The 26,084-nt window shown below is 30.7% G+C and overlaps 2 protein-coding genes across 3 annotated transcripts in view; one reads left to right on the top strand and one right to left on the bottom strand.

Moving 5' to 3' along the window:
- Positions 1–1,440: 1,440 nt before the first annotated feature.
- LOC113523306 (CCR4-NOT transcription complex subunit 7-like) lies at positions 1,441–6,850 on the bottom strand. Of its 2 annotated transcripts, XM_026909218.3 has the most exons (9): positions 6,743–6,850; positions 6,524–6,664; positions 6,135–6,245; positions 5,343–5,452; positions 4,108–4,221; positions 3,813–3,931; positions 3,384–3,541; positions 3,159–3,299; positions 1,441–3,052 (listed from the first exon to the last, which is right to left on the bottom strand). In XM_026909218.3, the coding sequence occupies exons 3-9, from the start codon at positions 6,243–6,245 to the stop codon at positions 2,936–2,938; spliced, it is 870 nt and encodes a 289-aa protein (XP_026765019.1). In that variant the 5' UTR covers positions 6,524–6,664; positions 6,743–6,850; the 3' UTR covers positions 1,441–2,935. The 2 variants fall into 2 exon arrangements, with proteins under 2 accessions (XP_026765019.1, XP_026765018.1); XM_026909217.3 differs by having other exon boundaries at positions 6,524–6,839.
- Positions 6,851–10,709: 3,859 nt separating this feature from the next.
- Positions 10,710–26,084, top strand: part of LOC113523355 (serine/threonine-protein phosphatase rdgC) — an 82,030-nt gene continuing 66,655 nt past the window's right edge. Inside the window, exon 1 of the mRNA XM_026909293.3 lies at positions 10,710–10,920. The gene's annotated coding sequence lies outside the window, so the exon portion shown is untranslated. The remainder of the gene's footprint in view (positions 10,921–26,084) is intronic.

Raw genomic sequence — 26,084 nt, 5'->3', positions numbered from 1 at the left:
TTCCCGTCGCAGGGGGAGTGATTAGCTCTCTAAGCTCCTTTAGTTGACGTATTCCCGCGATTGCCGTTGGATCAGCACCGCCACGTCTAGCATAAATCGGCTTTTAAAATCTGATCCTGCCTCCTGGTCGTTGCCGGGTTCTCCTGTGATGTTCGATAGGGGGCCCGCTTGTGACCTGTTTTTGCGAAATTCTTCACGCAACTCCTTCATTTCTTTTTTCACTTCGCTGAGCTCTTGCCGGAGTTTTTCATTTTCAGTGTAGAGCTTTTGGGTGTCTTCGGAGGAAGAACATTTCATTATCTCCGATACAGACGACCCGATTGCCGCAGAAGCATTCTTCAGCATCTTGACAAAAGGACCTTTCAAGTTACGCGATTTTATCTCTCCGATCTCCGATCACAGCACAGATCCTCTTGCACTACCTTATGATGAGAGTGGGCTGTTTGCATCGCTTCGGGTTCTCCCACCAATGGTAGCTGCATCCCCTACCTTATTAATAGTTAATAATGAATAACGACTGACGTCTAAAAAGAAGAAACATTACAGCGGTCAATTCCTTTAAAATATGCATCATAATAAATTATTACAAATTTAATTTGATAAGCATCAAAAGTTTCTACTTCTTATTCACATTCACACTTCAATTTCACAACATTCTTGACTATAAACATAAAAAGGACATTCCAAGCGATCGGGTCGATTCGGCTACGTTCGTAACGATACGTAAATGATCAACTACTATGAATAATTTTACCGATTAATAATCTGAATGATGTTCAGTCGAATAATTAGGAGTCTGATTAGTAGTCACGTATCGCTAGTAGCGAATACAAGCTTTTTATAAATTGTAATACATGACGCTGGGGGAAAAGGGATTATTAGTAATAGAGACTTAGAATCCCATTGCTAGCAATATACCCAACCAGGTCGACCTCCTCGCGGTTCCCCCTAGAAACTATCATGGTTAATTTCTGATGAATTCATCATGATGGGCTAACTGGCCTGTTTTCATTCTCATCTATCACCCTTCACTGGTGCTCCGCCAGCGTATCCCGTTAGCGTAGGCGGGGTTACCATACCATTTTCACCCATCAAAAAAAAATACATGACACTGGCAGAAATGGTCGTAAAAATAAAATTCGATTGCTATTGAAGAAAAGATTAAGAACAAATAGTGAGAGAGATCCATAGTATAAGGCAGAAAATCCTAAATTGCTTTACAGAGGGATCACTGTTTGATAGTTAATCGTTTTTTGGTAATATAAAGTTGAAAATTGATAGTAAATATCCTATAATTTTCGGCTGTCATTACTGTTTACTATATAGAGGGGGAATTTTAATGGTGAGACGCCTTTTAAGTATGCTTGCTTAAATACACTACGAGTTAAAGATGCATTGAAGGAAGTAATATTTAAGTATAAAACAATAACAAATACTCGCTAATTTTAAAATTATTTTATTACCTTTCTTTATCGAATAGTACAAAAACAGCAGATATGAAACTGTTCTTATCATATCACATAAGAAAGATACAAAATAAATGGTAAAATCTTAAGAAAAAAATAATTCCTTAAATCTAATCTATCGTGTATAAAATATGTATCATTAATTGATCAATTAATAAATATTACATCTAATACTTGGGAAACTAATCAATGTATTAATAAAAATAAGATTATTTAACTTTTTTTTTAGTTATTAACAGAAATGACAGTAATTTAAGGCGTATTAATTATTATAATTTTCTAAACTAGGTATTGAACATTATTGAAATATTTTTTTTTTTAAGATATATAATATAAATATTTTTTAATTATTAAATAATCGGATTGATAAAATAAGATTGTGGTTTGCGCTAGCGTCACGACCAACTGTAAGGTTTCTGAGGGTACCGAAACTAGTAGAGTATTCCTGACAAAAATGCATTAAATCAATCAGATTACTTTTACAATTAAAATTAATAAACATTTTTAAACATATTCAAAAATTAGCTGTACTTATATAACATGTGACAATAAATATCCAGGCTTAAACTGAAAGGAAATAAGGAATGCCAGAGTGTCACAGAGATGCGCCACCTTTTCAAATTTATTTATTAGTTTATATTCTATGGACGTATAATTAATGCCACTGTATAACAAAAATATTGGTTACTAAAATAATGAGAAATAATGTGATTGACTGAAATATTAATGTTTTTTTGATAGATGTGTAGTGAATGGAGTAAATCATAGTAAGTAGAAACATAGCTACTGGCTTTTTGCGACATTTATGGTCACATCTATTATCATGAGTATGTGCTTTTCCATTACATTTTATGGTATTGATTTCACCAATGTGTCATAATATAAAATAAAAGGGACATTTATATGTTACTAAAAATAAATATGTTAAGGTCAATGAGAAATTTTATCGAATAAACTGTACTATAGTTAATAGTATAGATGTGCGGATGAGAAAAAGTGATGCGACGCTATTGTAAATGATTTACTTATCCACCAAAACGATGTACTTATATAAATTTTTAGATATTAAAATACTATAAAATAACATCAATATCTCAAATTGTTTAGTTTCTCAAGTATTACATGAGTGTCAAAGAATAATTTTGGCAAATGTCCTCATTCAGGAGATTGTAAAAATCATTATAAAAATCAATCTGCAGATATCACACTTGATTTGGTCAGTAATTGTTCTATTATGGGTAATTTTTTGTTGTGTTTAATAATGTTTATCCCAAATACGCAATCGGATGGAGATTTCCGAATTATTTACAAAAGTAACATAAAAATCAGTAGAATTTGACTGTATACAGTTAATAATCCACATCTATATACAATGCATATAATGTGTTCCTGCTTGTTACGCGAAGTCACTCGGTAAGGTGGAAGACGCGTGGCTGTGGTGTGAGGCTCATGCACACCGATTCTCCCGATCAGGACGAATTGCCATTTTCTCCATTGTCTTGAAAATTGTTAACATTTACTGAGAAGGGTGCTCCTAATCCATACAAGTGACCACTTGAGCTCTCAATGTTATCATCAAAAAATATCTGAAAAATTACAAAAGATATTTGATTTAATGAAGTGCACACTGCATATTGGACTTAATCATTGCAATATTTTTTTCTTAAAATTTTAATCAATACAATTAAATACCTCTTTTATTTTGAAGAATGCCATTCCTGTGAGATGTGAATCAGATCCTGCTTGGTGCTGTGGCCCTACCCTTCGCAATTCTAGTTGATCTGCTACTTCTTGAAGCCCACCTTTCAAATTCTTGCACAATTTCATTAAATACTGCAAATATAATTTTATAAGAAATACTGTTATAATAACAACAATTAGAATAGTTAACATGCCACTATAAACAAACAAACATACCTTTACATCATATACAGTTGGGAAGTATAATCTTAGACTCTCAAAGAAATCATTTTCATCTTGTGGTAAATTTTGATCTGTGAGAAGTTTCAATAAATACCCAAAATCGTATCCTGAATGAAAACTAAGCCATTTTATATTATCCATAAGTACAAGACCTGTTGCAAAAAAAAAAAATAAGATTGGTTAGTATAAATTATTTATTTGGATTATTCAGCATAAACTTTCATCTTTGCTATGACGTGATGAGTAGAAATTGGCATTTTATTATTACTTCTAAATTAGAGCAGAGTTTTAAAAAAGTAATAAACAATATTAAGTAGTTTTTGCAAAGCTGTCTTTTGTTTCTTCTGTATAGGTATATTATCTTCAACAAGATACTACTAATCAATCAGTGGAACTGAAATTTAAGGCCTTATATAGATTTACCCGATGACATTAGAAGCTCTGCAAACTCTAATGGCTCTATTCCATCTTCTTCATGTTTTCTGAATTGCAATCCCGAATTTTGAAGCAAATCAATGGAATCTTGGGCATACATGTCCTCCCTACAAAATTTAAAATACGGTTAATTTTTAATAATGTAGCTTTTGTTCAAGTTAGAAAATACTAACTCCATTATATTTTTTTTTATCTGTTCAGTCATTTTTTGGTGATTTCTAATAGGCAGATATTAATTCTAAAAATTACGAATTGACATAAGAATAAGTAGGTATTAACTTACTGTAAATTAAACTTGAAGTTAAACTGCCAAGTTGTGTAGCCAGGTGGTGTCTTGCCATTTTCATCCATAAATGTGAGACCCAGTTGGATTATTCTTAGTAAATCAACATTACATCTACAATTAGTTAATAAAACAATGGTTAATGTAATATATATATATATATATATATATATATATATATATATATATATATATATATATATATATATATATATATATATATATATCATATCATTAAAATAATTAAATGAATAATTTCATGTCATTTAATTATTTTTAATAAAACTTGATTGGTCCGCACTTACAATATTATAATACTTTGGTTTAGATTAAAATATGAATCTATGTAGTAAGTTTTTCTAACAGATTACAACATAATGCAATACAGATTTAATCCTTAGTAACATTTTAAACATGAGAGTTTGTTTGTTTATTACTTGTTAATTTACTTAATACATAGGTACATAGGTATAGATTGTTTACATTAACATGGTACACTCCTCAAATAAAAATAACATATAATGTGTTAGTAAAAATACTTATAAGATTTCAACCATCAATAAATATAATCTAATATAAATATAATGTGAATAAATATCGAATTTGAACAAATACAGTGACTTGTGCTTTGATAATTTGCATCTGTATTTAGCAGTATAGCTGTGGTGCTGCATAAGATCTTTGTATGAATGCCATATATCCTACCTGTCAGGTTTAATTTATTCACTTTAATTATGATTATTTGGTCAATACATCTAGTAAAACTAACGAGTTTTACAAGTAAGGACAACAAATACACTACTAGTTAAAATAAGTTTGTAAAATGTTTTAGTTTTATGAAAAAGCAGATTAGCTCTAGAGTGAGGAGTAAGGTAAATATATATAATAAAAACCAAGTAGTTTTCAAAGGAATATGAAAAAAGTCAAGCATAGTAGGTGTACATAAAACATTTTGACAGTGAGTACTTTCAAATCACTATGCAATTAGAAACCCATAAGATCAACCATCTTAGAGTGCTGTTGGACAGCTACCAAAGATGATTCTTTACAAAACACAAATAGAGTACTATGTTTGTATATAGTTGAAGTAAAAAGTTGAAGGGGCATGCCATGTTAATGTAGACATTCTATATTAAGAATCTCTTTCAATGGAGTTCCTTATGTGTGCAAAATTTACAGTTTGTATATGTAACCCTAGTAATAAATCTAATACCTAATAAATAAAATATTAATACCTGAGCAATTGGTACTGATAGTCAGCTGTAGATCTGAATTCTCCAATGGGTCGTGCTACGACTCCTGGAAATTCAGTATCCATTGCTACCCAATGAAACTTTTGTACTACCTAAAAATGTTAGCATTACTATTTTATTCTGATTTCATAAATCGAGAAACAAATAAATAATTAAGGTATTTGGAAAACAAACCAATTTCAATGTTGACAAAACAGTATGTAATCAATATGGGAGAAAACTCCTATAATTAATAAAAGGATAATTAAGATCAGATTTGGCAAAGATAAACTTAAATAGAAATTCTTTGTCAATTGTTAACATTGTGGTGGATCAATGACTTTTTAGATTTCTAGTCTATATATCAATTAAACATGAAAATCAATATAACTGTAATGCCTATAGTGACATATACTGCACTTTGTATTGAATGTTCTTCAAAGCCCAAACAAAATGATGGTAATTAATGTAATGTAATATATTTAATGTACAATCACACAGTATTTATATTTTTCATTATTATAATGTAAATGATGAATACTAAAAATTAATAAAAGACATATTCCCTATGAAATAAATATTAAGTTATGTGGTGTTGTTCACATCTACTTAAATTAGTAATTTAGGGCACAGTAGTTAAACTTAATTTTTAAAAATAATGGTTCGCAATCTGTGATTGAAACATTTGTCTTTTGCTTGGTTATCAAAATGGAACGAATTATTATTATATTTAATAATATTTTTATTACTGGAAAGCTGTTGATCTTTCTAAGGAATAAATAAAAGTAAACAAACCTGTCTTATTATTTGAAATTCTTCATGAAGGTTGTGATTCCATACATCCTTTATACCACAATCACCATTAGCTGGTAACTGTGCTAAAGAGCCGAAACTAGCAGCTGGCATCTGTAATATTATATTTTTAAAGAAACTACTGGTACAATTACTTATATTCAGTCCAATTAATCTGATTGTAGAAGAAATACAAAAGTGAAAGATTGTATAGATTGTTGGAAATGCATTACTAAATTAATATTAATAAGAAAATCACGATTAATGTGCTGAATAGATTTATATGAAATTTGTTAGATAGATGGATCATAATTTGGATTAACACATAGGGTCTCTTTTATCCTAATTAATGTGATCTAAGCTGTACTTAAAGCCAGTTATAAATAAAGTACCTTATATCTACTATCTGCCAGATGCGGGGAATCTTCTGACTTTTTCGACGCCGTGATTTCCGTTTAATTGTAATGTGCTTCAAGAAAAATATTGTATCTTGGTTACAGTTTGTAAACATTCATGACAACTTTGTGAAAATACTGTAACATTGTAACATAGATTATCACAGTAAATTGATTGACATATTATTTTGAAATAGAAAATTAGGTGATAGATACAGTGTTAACGTCGATTTACGAAATAATTCACATATGTTAACGATGATAATGATATTACTAGAAGACGCCATATTTATTGACATGACACATGATGACACTGAAGCAGTTTGACTTATATTTGACATCACGGGACACAGAGCATTATTTTTGTATCTAGATAATACTCGATTATCTATACTTATAATAAATATGTAGAGAGGTCAATTCTGTACATGAAATATATTTCCAAAATCAGGGTGTGATTAGTGATCGATACTGATACTAAAAATACAAACAATAAAATTTTTGTCTGTCTGTATGTTCATTATAGAAACAAAAACTACTAAAAACGGATTTTAACGAAACTTGCGCGTGTGTGCGTGTGTGCGTGCGCGTGTGTGTGTGTGTGTGTGTGTGTGTGTGTGTGTGTATGTGTGTGTGTGTGTGTGTGTGTATAGAGCCTCAAGCCTCAAAAACGGGGGGAAAGGATTTGTTAGTAATGGAGACTGAGAATCCCATTGCTAGCAATATATTCTACCAGGTCGACCTCCTCGCGGTTCCCCCTGGAAACTATCATGGTTAATTCCTGATGAATTCATCATGATTAGCTAACTGGCCTGTTTTAATTCTCATCTATCACCTTTCACTGGTGTTCCGCCAGCGCAGGCAGGGTTATCATTCCATTTTCATCCATAAAAAAAAAGCTTCAAAAACGGGTCAATTTTTGTCAGTTAATTGTCAAATTTGCTGACATGTTTTTTTATCAGTGTTCTATGTACGCATATAATGTATCTTATTTAATAAATAAAATAAAAAAACAAAAGGTTTTGAAAGTTTATTTTCTTCTTTTACGGGCAAAATTTTATTGATAGGGTCGAATAGTAAGTGGGCTGCAATATTGTCGTGGCTTTCATTTTAGGAATTAGATTACTTGACGATCGAGGACTACAATTAAATAGGTATCTAGTAGTTTTGCAAAGCTAATATTATCTATCTATAACTATTTATATAAAATTTGTTTCGGAAGAACATATTATGTTATTCAGCGTAATCATAATATATAGTACTAATTCTTTACTAAGAGGTTATATTGAGTTTTTTACACGAAAAAAATAATGATTTTCTTATCGCTGTTAGGTACATTCTCTGCAGAAAATTGGCATTTTTGCAGTAACAAATAGTTCACAGGCGAACGCACGTATGTTTTCCAAGTAGATAATTCTATAGAGCACGCGAAGGTATTTATATACATCTAAGTTTATTTGTATATATACTTACATTCACTTTTGCAAAAAAATCGGGTCAATTACTTTCATTTAATATAGTTTTATTAATTCCACAGATAATTAATACTACAGGTACCACCTAGCAGGGGTTTGTACTTACTCATCTTTATTAATCTCTTAATTATCTAAATGTTGCAAATCATCCATATCAAAATGAAAATATTAATGTTTGAAATATCTAATACCTTAATTTGTTTCAATCGCAAACACAATCTTTATTGTTTACCTATCTAATATAATCATTTAGGCATTGACAAAGATTCTTACTAATATCACAGTAAACGTGGTGGAAGGGATAGATTGGCCAAAACGAAAATAGCTGATTCAGATGAATGGTCTGAATCAGATGGCAGATTATTTTCTTGAAGTGGCAATAGTCTTGTCAAATAGCTAGTATCTTTCTACTTCGTTCTTGTGTGGCGGCCCCGTACAGACAAACGCAGTGTAGGACTACTACCCCACTAGATGGAATGATGACCTAAAATACATTACAGAGGGTCAGTGGATGCAGGTGGTTGTTCTTTATGGTAGTCTATGGGGGAGGCCTATGTTTAACAGTGAACAGATAACGGCTGATATGATGATTATGATGATGTGTATAAGTATGTAATATAAGTAGGTAGATATTTTAATTGAAATCCACTGAGTATTTTCTAAAAAGACGCGCTATATTCAGGATAAATTTACATTAGACACAATTTCCGCATTCTCTCATAGTGCAAAAAATATAATAAACTGCAAATTAAACAAGCTTTGTTGCGCTTGTATGTACTTTTATGCTTTGTATTCAGCTTGAATATGAATTACTCCCACAAAATTAATATTTGAAACAATTTTATTTCTATAAAGACGGTTTAGGTAGGTACGTATAGAGATAAATGTTAATCTTGAAAATGAGGTTTAAAAGAAAAGAGGATGCGAGATTGATTTAACAAGCACCAATTGACGTTAATATATTCTTATAGAGGATAAAAGTATGTATAGTAACCTTGTTTGTGTTATTGATATAGTGAGTGATGGTAGATGACAATGAAGTTAGTCTGGTGTATGAGCCCACCATGACAAATTCACCAGGAATAGTTTGCAAGGGGACATTGTAGTATTTAAGATGGTTTTTAAGGGGGCCTAGCCCCTTAAAAAGGTTTGTATATATATTTAGACATGTCTTTGTAAAGCTTCGCTCATATCCTGGGATGGACACCGGATTGGGGGGGGGGGGAGGGTTTAGCAATGCGGACTACGAGTCTCATTGTAAGCAATATACCCTGTTAGGTCGACCTCCACGTGTTCCCTCAGGAAACCATCGTGCTGAATTACAGGTGTATACATCACGATGGACTACTGACCTGCCTTTTTATCTCCACTATCATCCCTCACCGGTGTTCCGCCAGCGTATACCGTAAGCGCATGCAAGGTTACCATTTCATTGTCATTAAAAAATTCTCCATTAAAATTAGGATGGTCACGGCCCACATGAGCTCCTCTTTAAACACGCCGTTATCTAGTCCCAAACTAACCAATCCCAATCAAGTAATTTTGAATATATAATCGAAATGCTTTGTCAATTTGTCTGTACAAATGTCGATAATGTGTAATTTTAATTCTGATAAAATAGCTACTGAGACGAAAAATAATTTTGATTGACTATATTATTTTGGTAATGGTGGGTATACAATACGAGGGAGATTTTTTTATACTGTAATTTATATAACATCGTAATCACATAAAATAGTAGGTAGGCACATATATTTAGTTATATAAAAGTGATTTTCAGCAAGTGAGAAGTGTTTCGTTGGATGTATATGGGTGTGGTTTTATTACCTATCATCAATAACATGCTTTCGAGAGCTGTCGTCGAATACGAGTCTGAGTATAAATGTAAGTAGGTAGTGTTTTCATAATATTTGTACTGTTACTGTATTTGTATTATTGTTTACGCGCACGTGTATCTTTACGTTTGTATTGTATTAATATTAATTGATATGTAAGTATGAATTAATGCTTTAAACCCGTTAAAAAAATAAAAATTTTGTTCGTATAATTTAACAATTTAACAACGTAACCGCTAAAAAGTGGCTTAAAGAAGATAGTTTTCTTTTATTTTTACTAGTATATAGAAATGTATATAAGTATTTATGTATGTAACAGAGGTATTTATTTTAAATCTAATCATATTTTGTAAGTGTAATTCATTTGTTTATTTTAGTTGTAATAAGGAGTTTGTGTATTTTGAATTTTTAATAAATAAATATAGGTGACCACACGATTTGTGCATTTAGTCAGATCTACATTATCGATAACAGGTGTGAAATTCTTAATTTAAATTGTGAATAAGACTTTCGGATAAAGTCGAAACAATTGTCGGAAACACTACCAGTGACTAACAGTAACTTCATAAAATTTTCCTGATATACGTATATATAGTAGATTCTCAAATTTATTCAAAGTGAAATATCACACTGAAATATCTAAGTGAATAATTAAAATAGATATTTTCATGAATATTATCGTTGAAATTAGATTTATTGTATTCTTTCGTTACATTCTGTGTAACTGCCACTTGTAATTGTTGTATTGCGACATTGCAATTATGTCATAATATTTAGACTATTCATTTAAGTATTACAGTGGGCTCTGAATAAATTAAGAATCTCACAAATGTTACCGGTGGAAAAACTGTGAACATATGTAGGTTGCTCTTTACGTTCCCTGTACTTCAGTCGTCTGTGTTCTGCCGCGAGGGTTGGTCTAGTTGCACTCGGAGCTTTGTAGCCGCGTCGCGACCGAGCGCACGGCAACTTTGTGAGAAGCTTTCCCGAATAACTTTTCACTCTGGTTATAACTGGATATTCTAGCAATGTGATTTTATTTTGTGATTTTTTTTTGATTTGTGTTTTTCTAATAAGAGGAAAGGTGAGTACATATTATATTACTGTAGTACTTTTAGAAATTTTTAAATACCTTTCTATCAAAATTTCTGGTTGAAAAGTATAGTTTTTTTTTTAAATACCATGAACGTGGCAAACATGCATACAGCCCATCCGATGGTAAACGGTTATAAATAAAACATATTACTGAATAGTCAGGAAATTTGTTTTGAATATGATTAAAAGAGTTTGTTAATTATGTCAGAAACAATATTTTAGGTCCCTAACATAAAATATATTTTTCTTTTCTAAATACGTAATGGTATAAGTAATAAACTTTATTTTGAATAAAATTTATAATAATATATATCTAATAACAGTTCAAGATAATTTTTGGCAATTTTGTCTTACGTAAACGCACGTGTATCGAATTTAGTTGAATGAATGAATGGAATCATACATATTTCAATTAAAGATTTTCTATTTATATGGCTCCTTATTGTTCTATATTTATCGTGCCTCTACTATTACAAAATTGAAAGTAAGTAGTATGTCTGTTATTTTTTTTATGCCCATAGAATGCCATGCCATGAGACATCGGTGTAATTCTCCAATGTTAAATATAAAAATGCTAAAATTTATTATTTACTTACATTTAGGTACTTGAAAGAATGTTATACTAAAATCTTCCCCGTTAGTTAATTTTCATTGGCGTTAAATAAATATATCAAGTATTTTGTGACACGAAAGATTTTAATTCTTTGTTATATCTCGTTCTACATATATGAAAATTTCCAAATTATTAATTATAAAATGATGAACAATAAATGAGTATGTTTATATTACTGTATGTTCAACACACTTCTCTGTATTGTATCAAAATCGTATTAGATTGTAGTTAACTTTCCTTCACTTTCGATGTAGATATTTTGGTGTATTGCCAAGAATTTCGATATTGCTGATAATTTTGTTTTTAACTATATTTTAGATGTTTATATTAAAGTCAATTTATCCATGTTGTGCTTCAATGAAGTTTTTTACATGTTATATTACCATTGATTCTGTGATTGAGCCAAATGGAATTATTCACAATAATTGTTTACTTAATGCACCAATGCTATAGTTATTTAAAACAAACTTATTTGTTTATGTTACTGTAATAAACTATAAGAGTGTCTCTATAATTACAGATGCTAAGTTGCTATAACATTTATATACATAAAATCATAATCGCCAACAGTTTATCATTGCTTTCTTGAAAAATAAAATATAAGCAAATAAACTCAGTCTGTTTGTTACAGTATTTCAAGTTTAATTAATTGAGGTATATTTTTTCCTTGAAGTCCTTTATAGGGACTATGGATAACGTCTTTAACTTATTATTAAAAATTAGTAGGTAGGAACATATTGATTTTGCTTTCGTATATGTATTTTATTGTTCTGCTCATTATATTATGAACATAATACTGTAATAGTATTGCTTAAATTAGTCTGAGTTTCGTTAATTGTTTAAGTTGGTAAAAAGACATTAATTTTATAAAAACGATTGAAATTTCATCATTTTAATTTGGTTTCATAAATTATATCAATAAGTAAACATTTGTCGCGATAACGTTGTTAATGCTATTACGTTAATGTCACTTATAAGGATTTTTATCTATTGTCGACTCTATATGACCTTTTCCTGAAAGTAATACTCGTCCAGAGCTTAAGCCTTTTGAGCAGTTCAATATCTGCCCATTACCGAAATCTTCAGGGACTTCCCAGGTGAAAGTTTATTTTGTAACATTATGTATTTGTATAATAATACTGTTGCATATCAATATAATAAGGACAGGTGATTTCTATCTACCTTAAAAGTCATTATATATAATATATCAATATTAATTTGTATTATTTGAGATACTATAATTGAAGATTTTTATCAGACATTTACATAGTGGTTACCATTTTCATTATTTAGTTATTCACGTTCACAAAAATTTAAAAATTAAACGTATTTACTTGAAAAGGATTTATAGATAAAAATGTTGCCTTTAGCCTCAGCTAGGAATATTTGTAAAAAAATAAATTTATGCAAGTTATACAAAGGTTACCCGTAATGTAAGTGTAATAACTTTGCTCAGCACGTAATATAAAATATTTAAAAAGTAGGTATTGAAAGTTTTTTTTTTTTTGCATTTAATACTTTGCAGCTGTCTTTAAAATTGGATTAACTGGTAATACTCATGGTCAAAGTAATAAATAAGCTATCATAAAACGCAGTGATGTCTTAATAGCTTATAACCATAAAAATATTCTTAGGTGAGATGATGACAGACATAAAAATTGTTATTTACTATTTGGATTGGGTTGACACTGGAATATGAAATATTGCATAAGAGAGTATTAGTATGAGTAGATTAGTAGTATGTTACATTCTTAGCGTAATTAGTTAACCAGTTATCTATAATACATTACAATTTAACATACCAATTTTGTGTATAAAAGGAATTATTAAAATAAGATCAATTATCTAAATAAGATGGTTGTATGGAATGCCATCATTATAATTAACCTATATTAATTATTTAGGTTTATTAAATTAAACAGTTTAAGAAGGAAGTAAAATATAAATATTTAAGTTTACATATTCATATATTATTGTTATTGTAATCAGATTAAGTATCTATCCTCAAAATTTTTTAAAGAAGCTTAGTTTTCTAAGCTCCGGCTTAAGTGATTGACTAATTGGATGGATAAAATATAAAGTATTTTAGCTCAATAATGATCTTTCAATAAAATTAAAGTAATAATTATGTCATGTGGTCCTGAAATAGAACGGATCACACTTTCCTTTCCCATGGGTGTTGTAAGAGGTGACAAAGGGTACTTAAAGGTCAAGGGATGGGCAGCAGCATCCCTCTTAAAACATCACCAAAGGCTAACTGCGGTTGCCAATTTGTCTAAGCGTAGCAAATACAGTGACCATTTCTTGTAATTGTTTATTTATAATTTTTAATTATCTTTTGGAGGAAACAATAAAGAGTATCTATCTATCTACTGGCAACACCCTCCCCCCCCCTTGTGGGGGAGGCCTATGTTTAGTAATGGACAGTTAACAGTTGGTATAATAATAAAACCTAATTTTATTGTTAATAGCTTCGTAAGCACACTTTTTATTTCAATATAATAATAACAAGTTCGCGCTTGCATCTCAGCCGCTCAAGACGAAGGGTTTAGGACGGTCTCCAAAGTAGTCGAGATTTCTCGATCAAATTACACGTAAGATAAATCGGTAGTTATTACATTAAAAATTATTTAACATGCACAGTCTATAATAAAATACTATAATTAAAATAAAAATAATTATTAGTACTTACTCGCATTACTAAAATGATTGGAATTTAGAAAAAATATTTAAGAAGTAATTCAAATCCAAATAAGCTATATTTATTTGAATCTCACGCATAGAAAACTAGTAACTGTAAGTAGATTTTCACAGTTGTGGTCCTGAATGCTTAATGGCCTAACTTAAAATCTTGTGGATATTTTATCTTGGTACGCCATCTAAAAGTTGAACTTACTTCGAAAATGTACACGTACGAAATTTCGAGAAAAATCTAGTTGAGAATAAATCAGATCTGATTTGAAACTAGAAAAATTGGTCTATCATTTTTGTGTTATTGAGGAGACAAAATGACACATATTGAAAAATGCTCTACATTTTATAGGGAAAATATCCCATTTAGTGTACTGAAACTACAAAAACAGACAGACAGAGAAACGGGTATTTATGTACTGTATTATTATTTATTGTACTATTTAATAAAAAGCTAGCTGCCCGCGTTGATTTTACACGAGTAGTATATCCGTGCAAAGCGTTTTTTTAGTTTCCCGCACGATTTTTCCTTCCTTTTTTTTCATAAAAATCTTTTCTGGAGAAATAAAAACACAACAAAAAAAATAAAAAGAATCAAATAGGTTTTTTTATTAATGGGTGAAAATGGTATGGTAACCCCGCCTGCGCTAACGGGATACGCTGGCGGAGCATTAGTGAAGGGTGATAGATGAGAATGAAAACAGGCCAGTTAGCCCATCATGATGAATTCATTAGGAATTAACCATGATAGTTTCCAGAGAGAACCGCGAGGAGATCGACCTGGTTGGGTATATTGCTAGCAATGGTAACTCCATTATTAACGATCCCTTTCCCCCCAGATATAGCTGTCGTGGTGCGTTTACATATATTCGGCAATTGATTTTTATTATTTTATTATATATATATATATATATATATATATATATATATATATATATATATATATATATATATATATATATATATATATATATATATATATATATATATATATATATATATAGTACCGAACCCTTAAGTCTAAGGAGAGATTTTGCCTCATTCTGCGTGTTCTACCGCTTGTACAACGAATTGTGCTCAGAGAAATTATTCAATATGATGCTTACGGCCACTTTCTATTATCGTACGGCTCTCCATCGACAGGGAGTTCACCCTCATACCCTACAGCCTAGATGGTCGCATACAACACGGTTTCAGAGATGTTGTTTCCTACGAACACTCAGGTTATGGAATGAGCTCCCTGCCGACGTTTTCCCAAGAGACTACAGCATGGGGTTCTTCAAAAGGGGGGTGAAGGTGTCTTTTGGGTCCGCAACACGCGCGTAATACCTCTGGTATTGCAGGCGTTCATAGGCTACGGTAACCGTTTACCATCAGGTGGGCCGTATGCTTGTTTGCTGCCTTAGTAGTATAAAAAAAATTAGTATGTTACTATAATCATGTCACATCTTTTTCACCACCTCTGCCCTTCATACGCTTTCTGTTTTTACCTAATGATTACTTGGTAGAGAATGCCATATGGCATTCAGCTCCGCACATGTACAAAGATTTATTATGCAATAAAAAAAAAATATGACGAAAAAATAAGCATTATCATAAAGTACGAATTAATAATGTTAATCAATACAGATTAAAACGTTTGCATTAATTTATCAAATTGTGCTAAAATTTATTGTACTAAATGGGTTTACTTTTATATTTTTTTGCCAGGTGTTCTATAGGGTTATAAAGATGGTAAGGAAAAATTTGTTTAGTAAATTTTATTGAGTAACTTCTAACATATAAACACACATTGAGTCCTTGATCTTAATATTATTTATCAGAACAGAATAAGTGGTTTGTATGCATTGTTGCTATTTAGAACTCGGTCGAATAATGTCGTCTTCACGGCATCGTTTATTTTGAGTGTTAGAGCGACGAGAGCGTTGACTCAGTAAGATTACGATTTAAATATAGGCGGAGGCGAGTTGCCAAATCATTGGGGAAATGTTCGACCCAGCGTGCGGTACGATTTGTCCGATTGTTACAGGACAGGAAATTCCCTTTATTTTCTACTTGTATCTGCTGAAATTTATTGGACACAGTTACCAGAGTACGATTTACGGTTGTAAGATTTATTGCGAAATGTAATTATGAGCATCATTATATTGCGGAAATGAATAAAAGTAAAGAATATTTTAGAATTGTTATAAAAATAAATAGGGCAATTTATTTAGAATTTCCACTTCATTTTAAAAATAAACGCTGAAAATTAGAGCCTAAACAGCGATTTTAGAGTTTACTTCAATTAATGATACATGCTTATTCTTACTCTATTTAATATCTGTTTATTATTTATCTCTTAGGGTTATATCGATTCATCCAATCGTCACGAAATTTTGTTTAGATTTGGGAGGAATAAGCTACTTTTTATCCCAGTCAGTCAATATATTCAGAACACGTCAACAAAGTTGCGGGTAATTAGAATTCAATAAGTTAACTATAATTAACGCTATTTGTATCAATACAAATTTAATATAAAGAAATAAAAAATGTGAATAATAGTAAAGGCTAGGGTTCCGAATACTTTGTTATTTTGCGGAAAAAATAGCAAAGTTTCGTGATAGATTTACAAAGACTAGCAATTTTATTATTGCTGTTATCCGGGAACAGTTTATTTGCCCATTCTTAAGAGATTGTATTTAATTTAGACTCAAATCGTAAAAAAGACTCCACACTATTTTTATAATGAGTCATTTATATGTCAAAATATGCCTCGATCACATGGTAATACAAACATTTATATTAATAAAATATTTAGTCAAATTGTCATACAAGTAATATACTCGTATAGGTACATGTTAAACTTAATATTGTAGGTTATTAGTAAAAAAATCAAGAGGTTCAAGCACAGAAAGTTTTATAAGTATATGTAGAAATCTTTATCGTTTTAAAATTATTTAAATCTAAAAGTAAAGTAAGTATTCATTAAAGAGTTTTTTGTCATTTTTCACACGTTTTAGTCCTGTTTATGCTATGAAAAATTTATGAATGAGAAGGATCTACCATTATCTATAGTAGATATTATCTATACAGTTGGTGGTACGCAGATTTATGGGTTCTGAGTTCAGACATTAAATATCTAATTCTATGTAAAATATATATAAAGTATTATATTTATTTACACACATAAACAAATCCTTTACATGTTCTGCTTTAATATATTGCATAACCGATATAAAATATATTTAAGCAAGTCCATCTACTCTCTATTACACATAGTACAAGGTCTGTTTAGTTTGGGGCTTAGATAGAGCTGTGTAAATTGTCCAATGATATTATTATCTACTTTATCAATCCTTTAACACTGATGAGCATGGGTTTTTTTTCTCAAAATAGGAGGATATAGCGGCAATAAAAGACGGTGGCCAGACGGCTTGGTTTGATATAGGGTTTTATTTCCAATTTTCCTCCTCTTTTATTGGTGTGTTATACTTTGTTCATTTAGTCACGTCAAGAGAATAAAGTCACATTATATTCTTATATTAAATACTTATTAATACAAAATTCTATAACTAGTATGAAATTATGAATTATTATATATTTATGAAATAAATGAAATTTACACGTACACAAAGTTAGGTAGATATACAATTATTTTTCATGTAATATACAACAACAAATATATTATTGCTTTTTGTTGACTGTAACATATCTGGCTTTTATTTGCTACGTGAACTGAAGTAGTATCCTGAGAAAACGTTATATGAGTGCGCACATCTCGGAACAAGGATTATTTTCGATGGGCCGACTGATGTACCTATTACTTTGTTTCCACTTACATCACAAGAAAAGACTCTTGTTTTGAGTGCTTTTTATAGATTACTTGCGTGTATATTGCCAACACTTTCGTTTTGTCAATTAGTTTATACATAAACTTCCTATCACAAATACATACACCTATTTACAATCGTTTGTTATCGTACAGGAATCAACTAAGAACTTTACTGGAGAAAGATTATTATTAAATGAATAAATATTTAAGTTTTTAAATAAACCGTAGTTACAGATAATATAATAAGATCAAAATGAGGAATAGAGATTGTGAATTTTCTTATTTGTTTTCAACAGTAAGCAAAAAAGGTATTTAGAAAAATAATACATGAAAGTTTAGTAACTATCTATATATATAAAAATGCCACATTTCATTGTAATTTTATAATTCAAGAACGGGCACACCTATCCAAACCAAATGTTTAGGCTTTATACGGACTATTTAGTAGATGGTTTATGTGAAGTTTGCACAAAATCGGTCTAGCGGTTCTTCATTTATAAAATTTTTTGTAACAAATGAATTTAATAAATGGCGGATCATTTTGTTAATGGGAATTTTTGTGTCAAATTAAATCTTTTTAGGATGGGGTTTGTTGTAAAATTGAAACTTTTTGAGTGTTGACAGTACAAGCATGTTGTTATGTCATTCATGCAGTCATTTCATTTTGGAAGTGCTTCGATTAAAGCAAATTGTCAGCGATGATTATTGCTTTGTCTTTATATTTTTAAACATTAATATACTTTTTAATTTTTTTTTATTATTTCACCTTATACGTAGCGAAGCACGTACCGGGCCGCTTGTATTACTATAAATATTTTAATTAGATTAATTGTAGACGATTATTGTAGTAATACGTTTAGGTTGTAGATGCTGTGTCGAGATCTCATAAACGGTTCTGTAGATTTTTTGATAAAATTATATTCACATGTAAGGATTTTGAAGATACTATATTATAAAAAATATATAAGAGAAATGTCTGTAATTTGCAAGCGAAGTTCTATCGCTACACAAAAGTTTTTTAAATAATCTATGACCTCAGATGAGCTCAGATTGTTTTAAACTCATTAATCTTTTTGTCTTTTCTCTCTCTTTTAAGGTAACTACTATAATTTGTTAAGAAACATGACCTCTAGACAGTGTAAGAAATGATTAGGTACGTACTATAATGTTGCCTAAAAGAAATTAAGTATATTTATTGTAAATATATATAAATTATAATACGTTAATGGCTGCAATTCTAAATGTAATAGAGACATGTATTAGCCGACTGATACTGTGTGGATATTGCTTGTACCTATTCCACTTATACATATATACATATTACTTGTATTGCCAGAGTAACACCTTCATATATTTTTTATTTATTCTTGGTTTGATTATAAGAAGGAAACTATAATGTTATAATAATTTCAGGACCTTTTTCAAACAGTCTAAATTAAAACACTGATTTTACAAAAGTCTTCTTTTAGAAAACGTAGAAAAATTAATATATTAATATTTATTAAGTACATTTTTGTTTATATAGGTGTACAGTAATCGATATGGATAATGAAATAAAATATAAATTACACTGTTTATATTTTATTTCCGATATAAACGTGTTGCTATGTCAGATATTTCAAAGAAGATTTATAGTTACCGTTATCTTTGATCGATCTTACCACAAGGTTTTCTCTACTGTCTACTACTATCTAAAATGTGCGCTTAGTATCAGAGATAGGGGAAATTGCGTTACAGTAAGGGATTTGTTATTAAGGGGAGCGACGCGGGTTAGAGCATCGATAATATCTGTCTTATTAAGGACTCATAGCCTATCTTAGGTAATTTACATTTAGCACTTTTTTTTGTTACTAAAGATCGGAAAGATTTGATTACTGTATATTTCGATACCGATATATATATATAGATATATATATATACATACATACATACACAATTATACATATATATACACATATTACTAGTCTGGCCATAAATACTGTTACATAAAATTCACATATTTTTTCGTGTTCATTATCAAATTACAATATGGAATGGGGTTAACACCCAGAAAATAGGATTGTAGTGATCGCATTGCATAAAGTGAGTATGGAGGCGCCGCACAGTGGGAACTCGCCTAAGAAAGCCATCTCATAAATACTTTTTCTAAAATTCTGTGGATATGCATGTATAATACCTCAAATTGTAGCTAAAGAGTTACTCTATCATTATAAGTATGATTCAAATCTATCACTATTCATACTTCATAGAACAGAGCATCTAAAGTCAAGGAATGAAAAAAATACAAAAATAATTATGAAACTTAAATTTCGTTTGGTATAATTTTATAGTATCAAAACAATAGAAGTCATATAGTGTGATACCATTTTAAAATGCTTAGAATGTGTACTTTACTATAAAATAAAAATATATTTAGTTTAGTACAATATTACTTAACCAAAGATCCATATATCGTTATATGTATTATTTTCTTTTCTAAAACTTTCAATTGGAGATTTGACAGTTGCCGAAGCTTGCCGAAGTTCTGATTTTGGTTTAATTTATTAGGAAATATAATGTAATTTGAGGGCAAAAGATTTTTTTTTGCAGTTTTACTGCGTAATATATTTAAATCTAGTATAATATCATGGTGAGAATGTTTTTTTCTAAGTACGTATATTAAGATTTTTTTCTTTATTTGAGATTCTCTGTCTGGACACTCAAAAAAATACTTTTGTCTCAATTATTACTTTATATTTTATCTTTTACGTTACTTTTAACAAGTATTTCACACAGTATTTAGTTCCCATTTCCATACAGACCTATTCTTTACCGCATAACCACATAATGATGAATTTTTTAAATCAAGTAATTTTGCACACGTCTATGATCATTATTAAGTATAAAATAGTGCATTTACATATGAAATATTACAGTTCTTTATAAGCATTTGTCATTTCTAAACAATTGTTAATTACTTATCTCTCCGCAATGAGTGAAGTCTCGTGTACCGGACGCGACTTAAGTCTCTTATTGTTGAAAGTGATACAAATTATAGTGATTATATCTCAAACTATGTACGAAATAATATTACTGAATCTTCAGATGCGAATATAGCAAAAATTATCGCAAGTATTTAGAAGTCCTTCATAACTCAGTTTCGTCAACGCTATACGAAATGTGGTCGAAAGAAAGAACAGTTTTTAAATCAAAATAGCAATTGGTTTAATGTCATTTTCACTGTAAATCTAGAAAAAACTACATGCGAACCTGAACCTTCTACTTTGACAGAGAAAAGAGGAAGACCTTCTAAAAGATACGATGACAGTTCAGAGAGTACAAAGAAACGGAAAAACAAGAGACTGCTTGATACCTGTGGACTTGATTTCATACTGAACTCATATGTACAGGGTTTAAGGTCACGTGGTGAAGTAGATGAAGCATCTATCGTTGATATTTTACGAGCATGGCCGTCAGAAAAAAAGAGTAAAATACGCAGTAATCTTCTTAATGAACCGGCACATATAACAGCATATTCAAAAGATTAAGATCTTAACATTTTTGTAGAATTGGATCTGAACAAGGCACAGTATGAAAATATGATGAGTTGTTTGATAGCAAAGAATTGCTTATTGTTTCCATCATACAAGTTGATTCGTGAAGTTACAGAATCTTGCTATCCGCCAAAATCACAAGGTATTGATTCATCGTGAAAGTGTGATACGTTACTTTTTCTGTCTTGCCTCTTGGGTAATTTTCAGAAGATGCTCAAGAGTCACGGAACAAAGACTATAAACAGTTCAGGCTTCATCATGCAAGACAATGTTCGAGGGTAGCCACTAACGAAGATGTTCTACACGCACTTTTATATACCTCTGACCCATACATAACAAGTTTAAGAAAACCTTCCAATAAAAAATATTTAGAACTTTTTGATGAAGTAAAGGAGCTCTTGAGTGACTTCTAAGTTATCTTTATAAGAGTTTTTGTTTTTTACGCAGATACTTTTACTTATTCCTATATAAACTTCTTAGGACATAAATGTAAGTCTACAAATTTTATATTTCTTGTATTCCTATATTATTTATAACTATTAGAAATAAATTTTTACTCACAAAGCATACATTATTTAAAAGAATATATATTTAAGATTATCAGGAAAAAAAAATCATGTACATATCTTTATTAATACGGAAGATATAGATTTATGAGATGAAAATGAGTCAAAGTTCCCACTGTGCGCCGGTCATGTTCCAGACACTTCAAAAGCTTGGTATCAGCCCTATATTCGTATATCGTACTATCAACAGATATAACAACACTTCCTCTGTTGAATACCAGAAAAGATCAGGGCGGCCGCGTGCTGTTAGAATTACAAAGGCTGTTAATGCTGTTAAAACCAGAATTCATCGAAATCCCACCAAGAAGCAAAAAATTGTATCGCTAGAAATGAAGGTTCCCGCTAGGTACGTATTATAAAACAAGACCTAGAGCTCGGTGCTTATCGTCGATATACAGGACATACCCTAAATCAATCTTTACAATTAAAGAGAGTGGAACGATCAAAACGCTTTCTGTCGCAATACGCAAGTGAAAGGCACAGAAATATGAATGTTAGAATTAAAAAATATAGGGTTCAAAGTTTCAGATACGTATCCCTGTACATATAGGAGAAAAGAGGAGCAAAAATAATTATTGCTCTATAGATGTCGATGATTTATTAATCGCTTACTCGTATACTAATAAACTAAAAGAAGTCAAAGACTTTCTAAATTTGAAAATCGAGCTTAAAGATTTGGGTGAACCCAACGATTAATGGGTATCGAAAATAGCATTATAAAATTACAAAATGGAAGACTGTAAGCCGGTATCCACACCCATAGAACCAGGCTTCATATTATAAAAAGGAGAAGAATATGAAAATAAAAATCTACCATATAAAAACTTAGTTCCCTTATGTACTTGGCAGTGGCTATTCGACCTGATATCATGTTCGCTATCAGCTATCTATCTCAGTTCAATGACTGTTATGGAATGAACATTTTAAAAGCGCAAAAAGTGTAATATGTATTTACCACACATTTAATGTAAATAAAAACCAATCAATCAATGTAATATACCCTTCTCGGCCACGTGATAGAGTCAATCCATGATTTTTTAGATGTTTTAAATTTTACAAATAGCCGTTGGGTTTTAGATTATTATATCTTATACAATGTCTCATGTAATATCCATTATCATATGGTTTTGAAAATATTGCTTTTATGTAAAACATTACGGCGATAAAGAATTTACACAATTGTTGTACTTTGCAACAAATTATATTTTAAATTAGTAAACTTTCTTATTTAATTGTCATGACATAGGCGTATTTAAGGTGATGGGAGGGGGGGGGGGGATGGTTGTAGCTATTTGCAAACATCTTTGATAGTATATAATGTGCGCCTGATAAAGGGGTTGAGCCTCTTGGAAAATTTATCTTAAATACGCCGATGTAAATTAATTATTGCAAATAGGATATAGGTCTGACCGATAAAGAAAGCTTATATATTAATAATTAATAATTCAAATTTTACTTTTCTAAGGACTTTTGGGCCACCCTGTACGTTACTTGAAAGGAACGACGAGTGCTTGTCTGATCTTCAGAAAAACTGGAGAAGATCTGTATGCCATGGCAGAGGCAGATTGGGGTGCATGTAAGATTGATAGAAAGTCTTTTTCAGACTACTGTTTTAAGTATGCTGGAACGGCTATAAGCTGGATGTCAAAGAAATAGAGAAGTGTGGCTTAGTCAACAGCAGAGGCAGAATACGTAGTTCTTACTGAAGCTGCTAAAGAAGTCATTCATTTGAAGGACATCTATAAGGATCTGGGAACCAGTTATAAAAGTATAGTTATAAAGAGTTATCACTCTAAGTAATTTTTGATGATAATCAAGCCGCCCTCAAACTTAGCAAAAATGCTATGGTGACTGCAAAGTCCAAAAATATTGACTTAAAATACATTTCGTCAGAAACTGTATACAAGAAGGAGCAATAGAAGTAAAATATCTGCGTACCGAAGAGATGGAGGCAGATATGCTAACAAAAGCGTTGGCTGGTCCGCAACTGAAGAATTTGTGGAGCAGCTTTGGATTTGGTTGACCATGACTGGACCAGTGCCGTGAAGAGGAGTGTTAGAACTGGCACAGCGTATTTGAAATAATATCATGTCATCGTTCATTCATTGTTTTTATTTCCTTGTTTTTTCGCTGTCTTACTATTGTACATACTAATAAATCCATTTTACATATTTGCTGAGCCTAGATGTTATTTTCACGTAGAAAAACCCTCACAGATAGGCAGGTGAAAGGTACAGAAATATGAATGTATATCGATGAAAAAAATTTTCACGATTGAAGAACACAAAAATAAGCAAAATGATAAAATATACGCTCACAGTTCTAAAGAAGCTGCTCAAGTGGTCGGAAAGGTACAACGTTGTCATCATCCTGCGTCAGTGATGGGGGGCGTCAGTTTGGTGGGGCGTGTCTTAATCAAGGAGTAACAAAACTACATTTTTGTGAAATAGGACTGAAAATTTCAGCCAAAGTGTACCAAGATACAGTCTTAGATCGTGTTGTGAAATCTCTCAGCAATACACTTATTAAAAATATACCGTGTACTTTCCAGCAGGACTGCACCTGGTTACAAGGCACGAACTATCCAAGCCTGGCTTGAAATAAACGTTCCGGATTTTATAAGAGCTGAAGACTGGCCCTCATTTAGCTCAGACTTCAACCCTTTAGACTTCAAATTATGGTCAGTTTTTAGAGGACATAGCTTGCTCTAAACGACACGGCGACATTATGTCTTTTAAAAAATCTTTGGAGCATGCAGTAGCGAAATTTCTTTTGGAAACAATGTGTAAATCCGTAGATTCGTGGCCAAACAGATTAAAGGCCTGTGTAAAAGCCAAAGATAGCCATTTCGAATAGAATATTTTTTATTTTTTGCTGAGACTTTAATAATAATCATAAATAAATCTTTATTTTCAGGTATATACCCATAGTTTACAGTTACATTATTAATTGTACAAACTATTATTATTATATTATTTTTAAAATACACATTAATTACAAAATACTAATTTAAATTAGCAAATAAATATGTAGGTATAAATTTTAGTTATATTGCATTACTTCATAAAAAAATGCATTTTCATTTGTAACAGAACTTATGGCTGGACTAGGTATATAATCTGTTTATTGTATTAGTATATACCTAATGAAATTTTACCATAGCAACCGTTCTAAACAACCTTATGAAGGTATCAAGCAGTTTGTCCGACCGAGAACATTATCTACTTATGCTAAGTATCCACCGTAGAAAATCACTGTATTTAAAATTATTTTAATACAATAAATGTATATTTCTATATATTGATACTAACCATTATTGGAATTTTTTTTATGCAAGTATGAATAGCAAACTTTTTAAGCTAGGATACTTTTTATCTCAGTTATGTTAATGAATTAGTCCACAATATTTTATATGTGTAAACATCAAACTGATAGACTTGTTGAAATACCTGAGCAACATAATTGTTTGTTTAGAAGGTAGACGTTTATTATTAAAGTTCAAATAGTAATCAAGGAAAGTTTAATAACTAGTGAAACTTTACCACATTGTGTATACCAAGCCTTTGATCTGATTACATCTTATTAATAGGTATCATAATGATATAAGGTATAGGATATAATATACTGGTATTATAAGGAACACACTACTTCAATTCCTCTTATCTTGACATACTTCCTGAAAGTCATACATCGCTTCATTACTTGCTTGTCGGATCAGTGTATGTACTTAAGATTTACCCTCTCTTACTCCAATTTCACCATTATACTCGTACTCGTATGTTCATTGAAGATATTCTCATTCATTATTTTACTATGACAAAATATGTTGGAAAGATATTGCGAAAGTTCGGTGCTAATAGTCCCCAAGGGGCGTGGATGAAAATATAAATTAACAAAGTTTGCTTGTAAAACAAGTGTTTAGATATTATAAATAAG

Source organism: Galleria mellonella, unplaced genomic scaffold (genome assembly GCF_026898425.1).
Source record: "Galleria mellonella isolate WM207_F2 unplaced genomic scaffold, CSIRO_AGI_GalMel_v1 utg310, whole genome shotgun sequence".
NCBI classification, from domain to species: Eukaryota; Metazoa; Arthropoda; class Insecta; order Lepidoptera; family Pyralidae; genus Galleria; species Galleria mellonella.
The sequence above is the reverse complement of the archived record's forward strand: the minus strand, read 5'-3'. Positions and strand labels throughout refer to the sequence as shown.

Excerpts from the sequence above, each read along its gene's own strand:
- LOC113523306 (XM_026909218.3), bottom strand. The coding sequence starts at position 6,245 with ATGCCAGCTGCTAGTTTCGGCTCTTTAGCACAGTTACCAGCTAATGGT. Across the intron at positions 3,932-4,107 it reads AACTTCAAGTTTAATTTACA|GGAGGACATGTATGCCCAAG; the intron begins GTAAGTTAATAC and ends TAAATTTTGTAG. Across the intron at positions 3,300-3,383 it reads CAACTGTATATGATGTAAAG|TATTTAATGAAATTGTGCAA; the intron begins GTATGTTTGTTT and ends TTATATTTGCAG.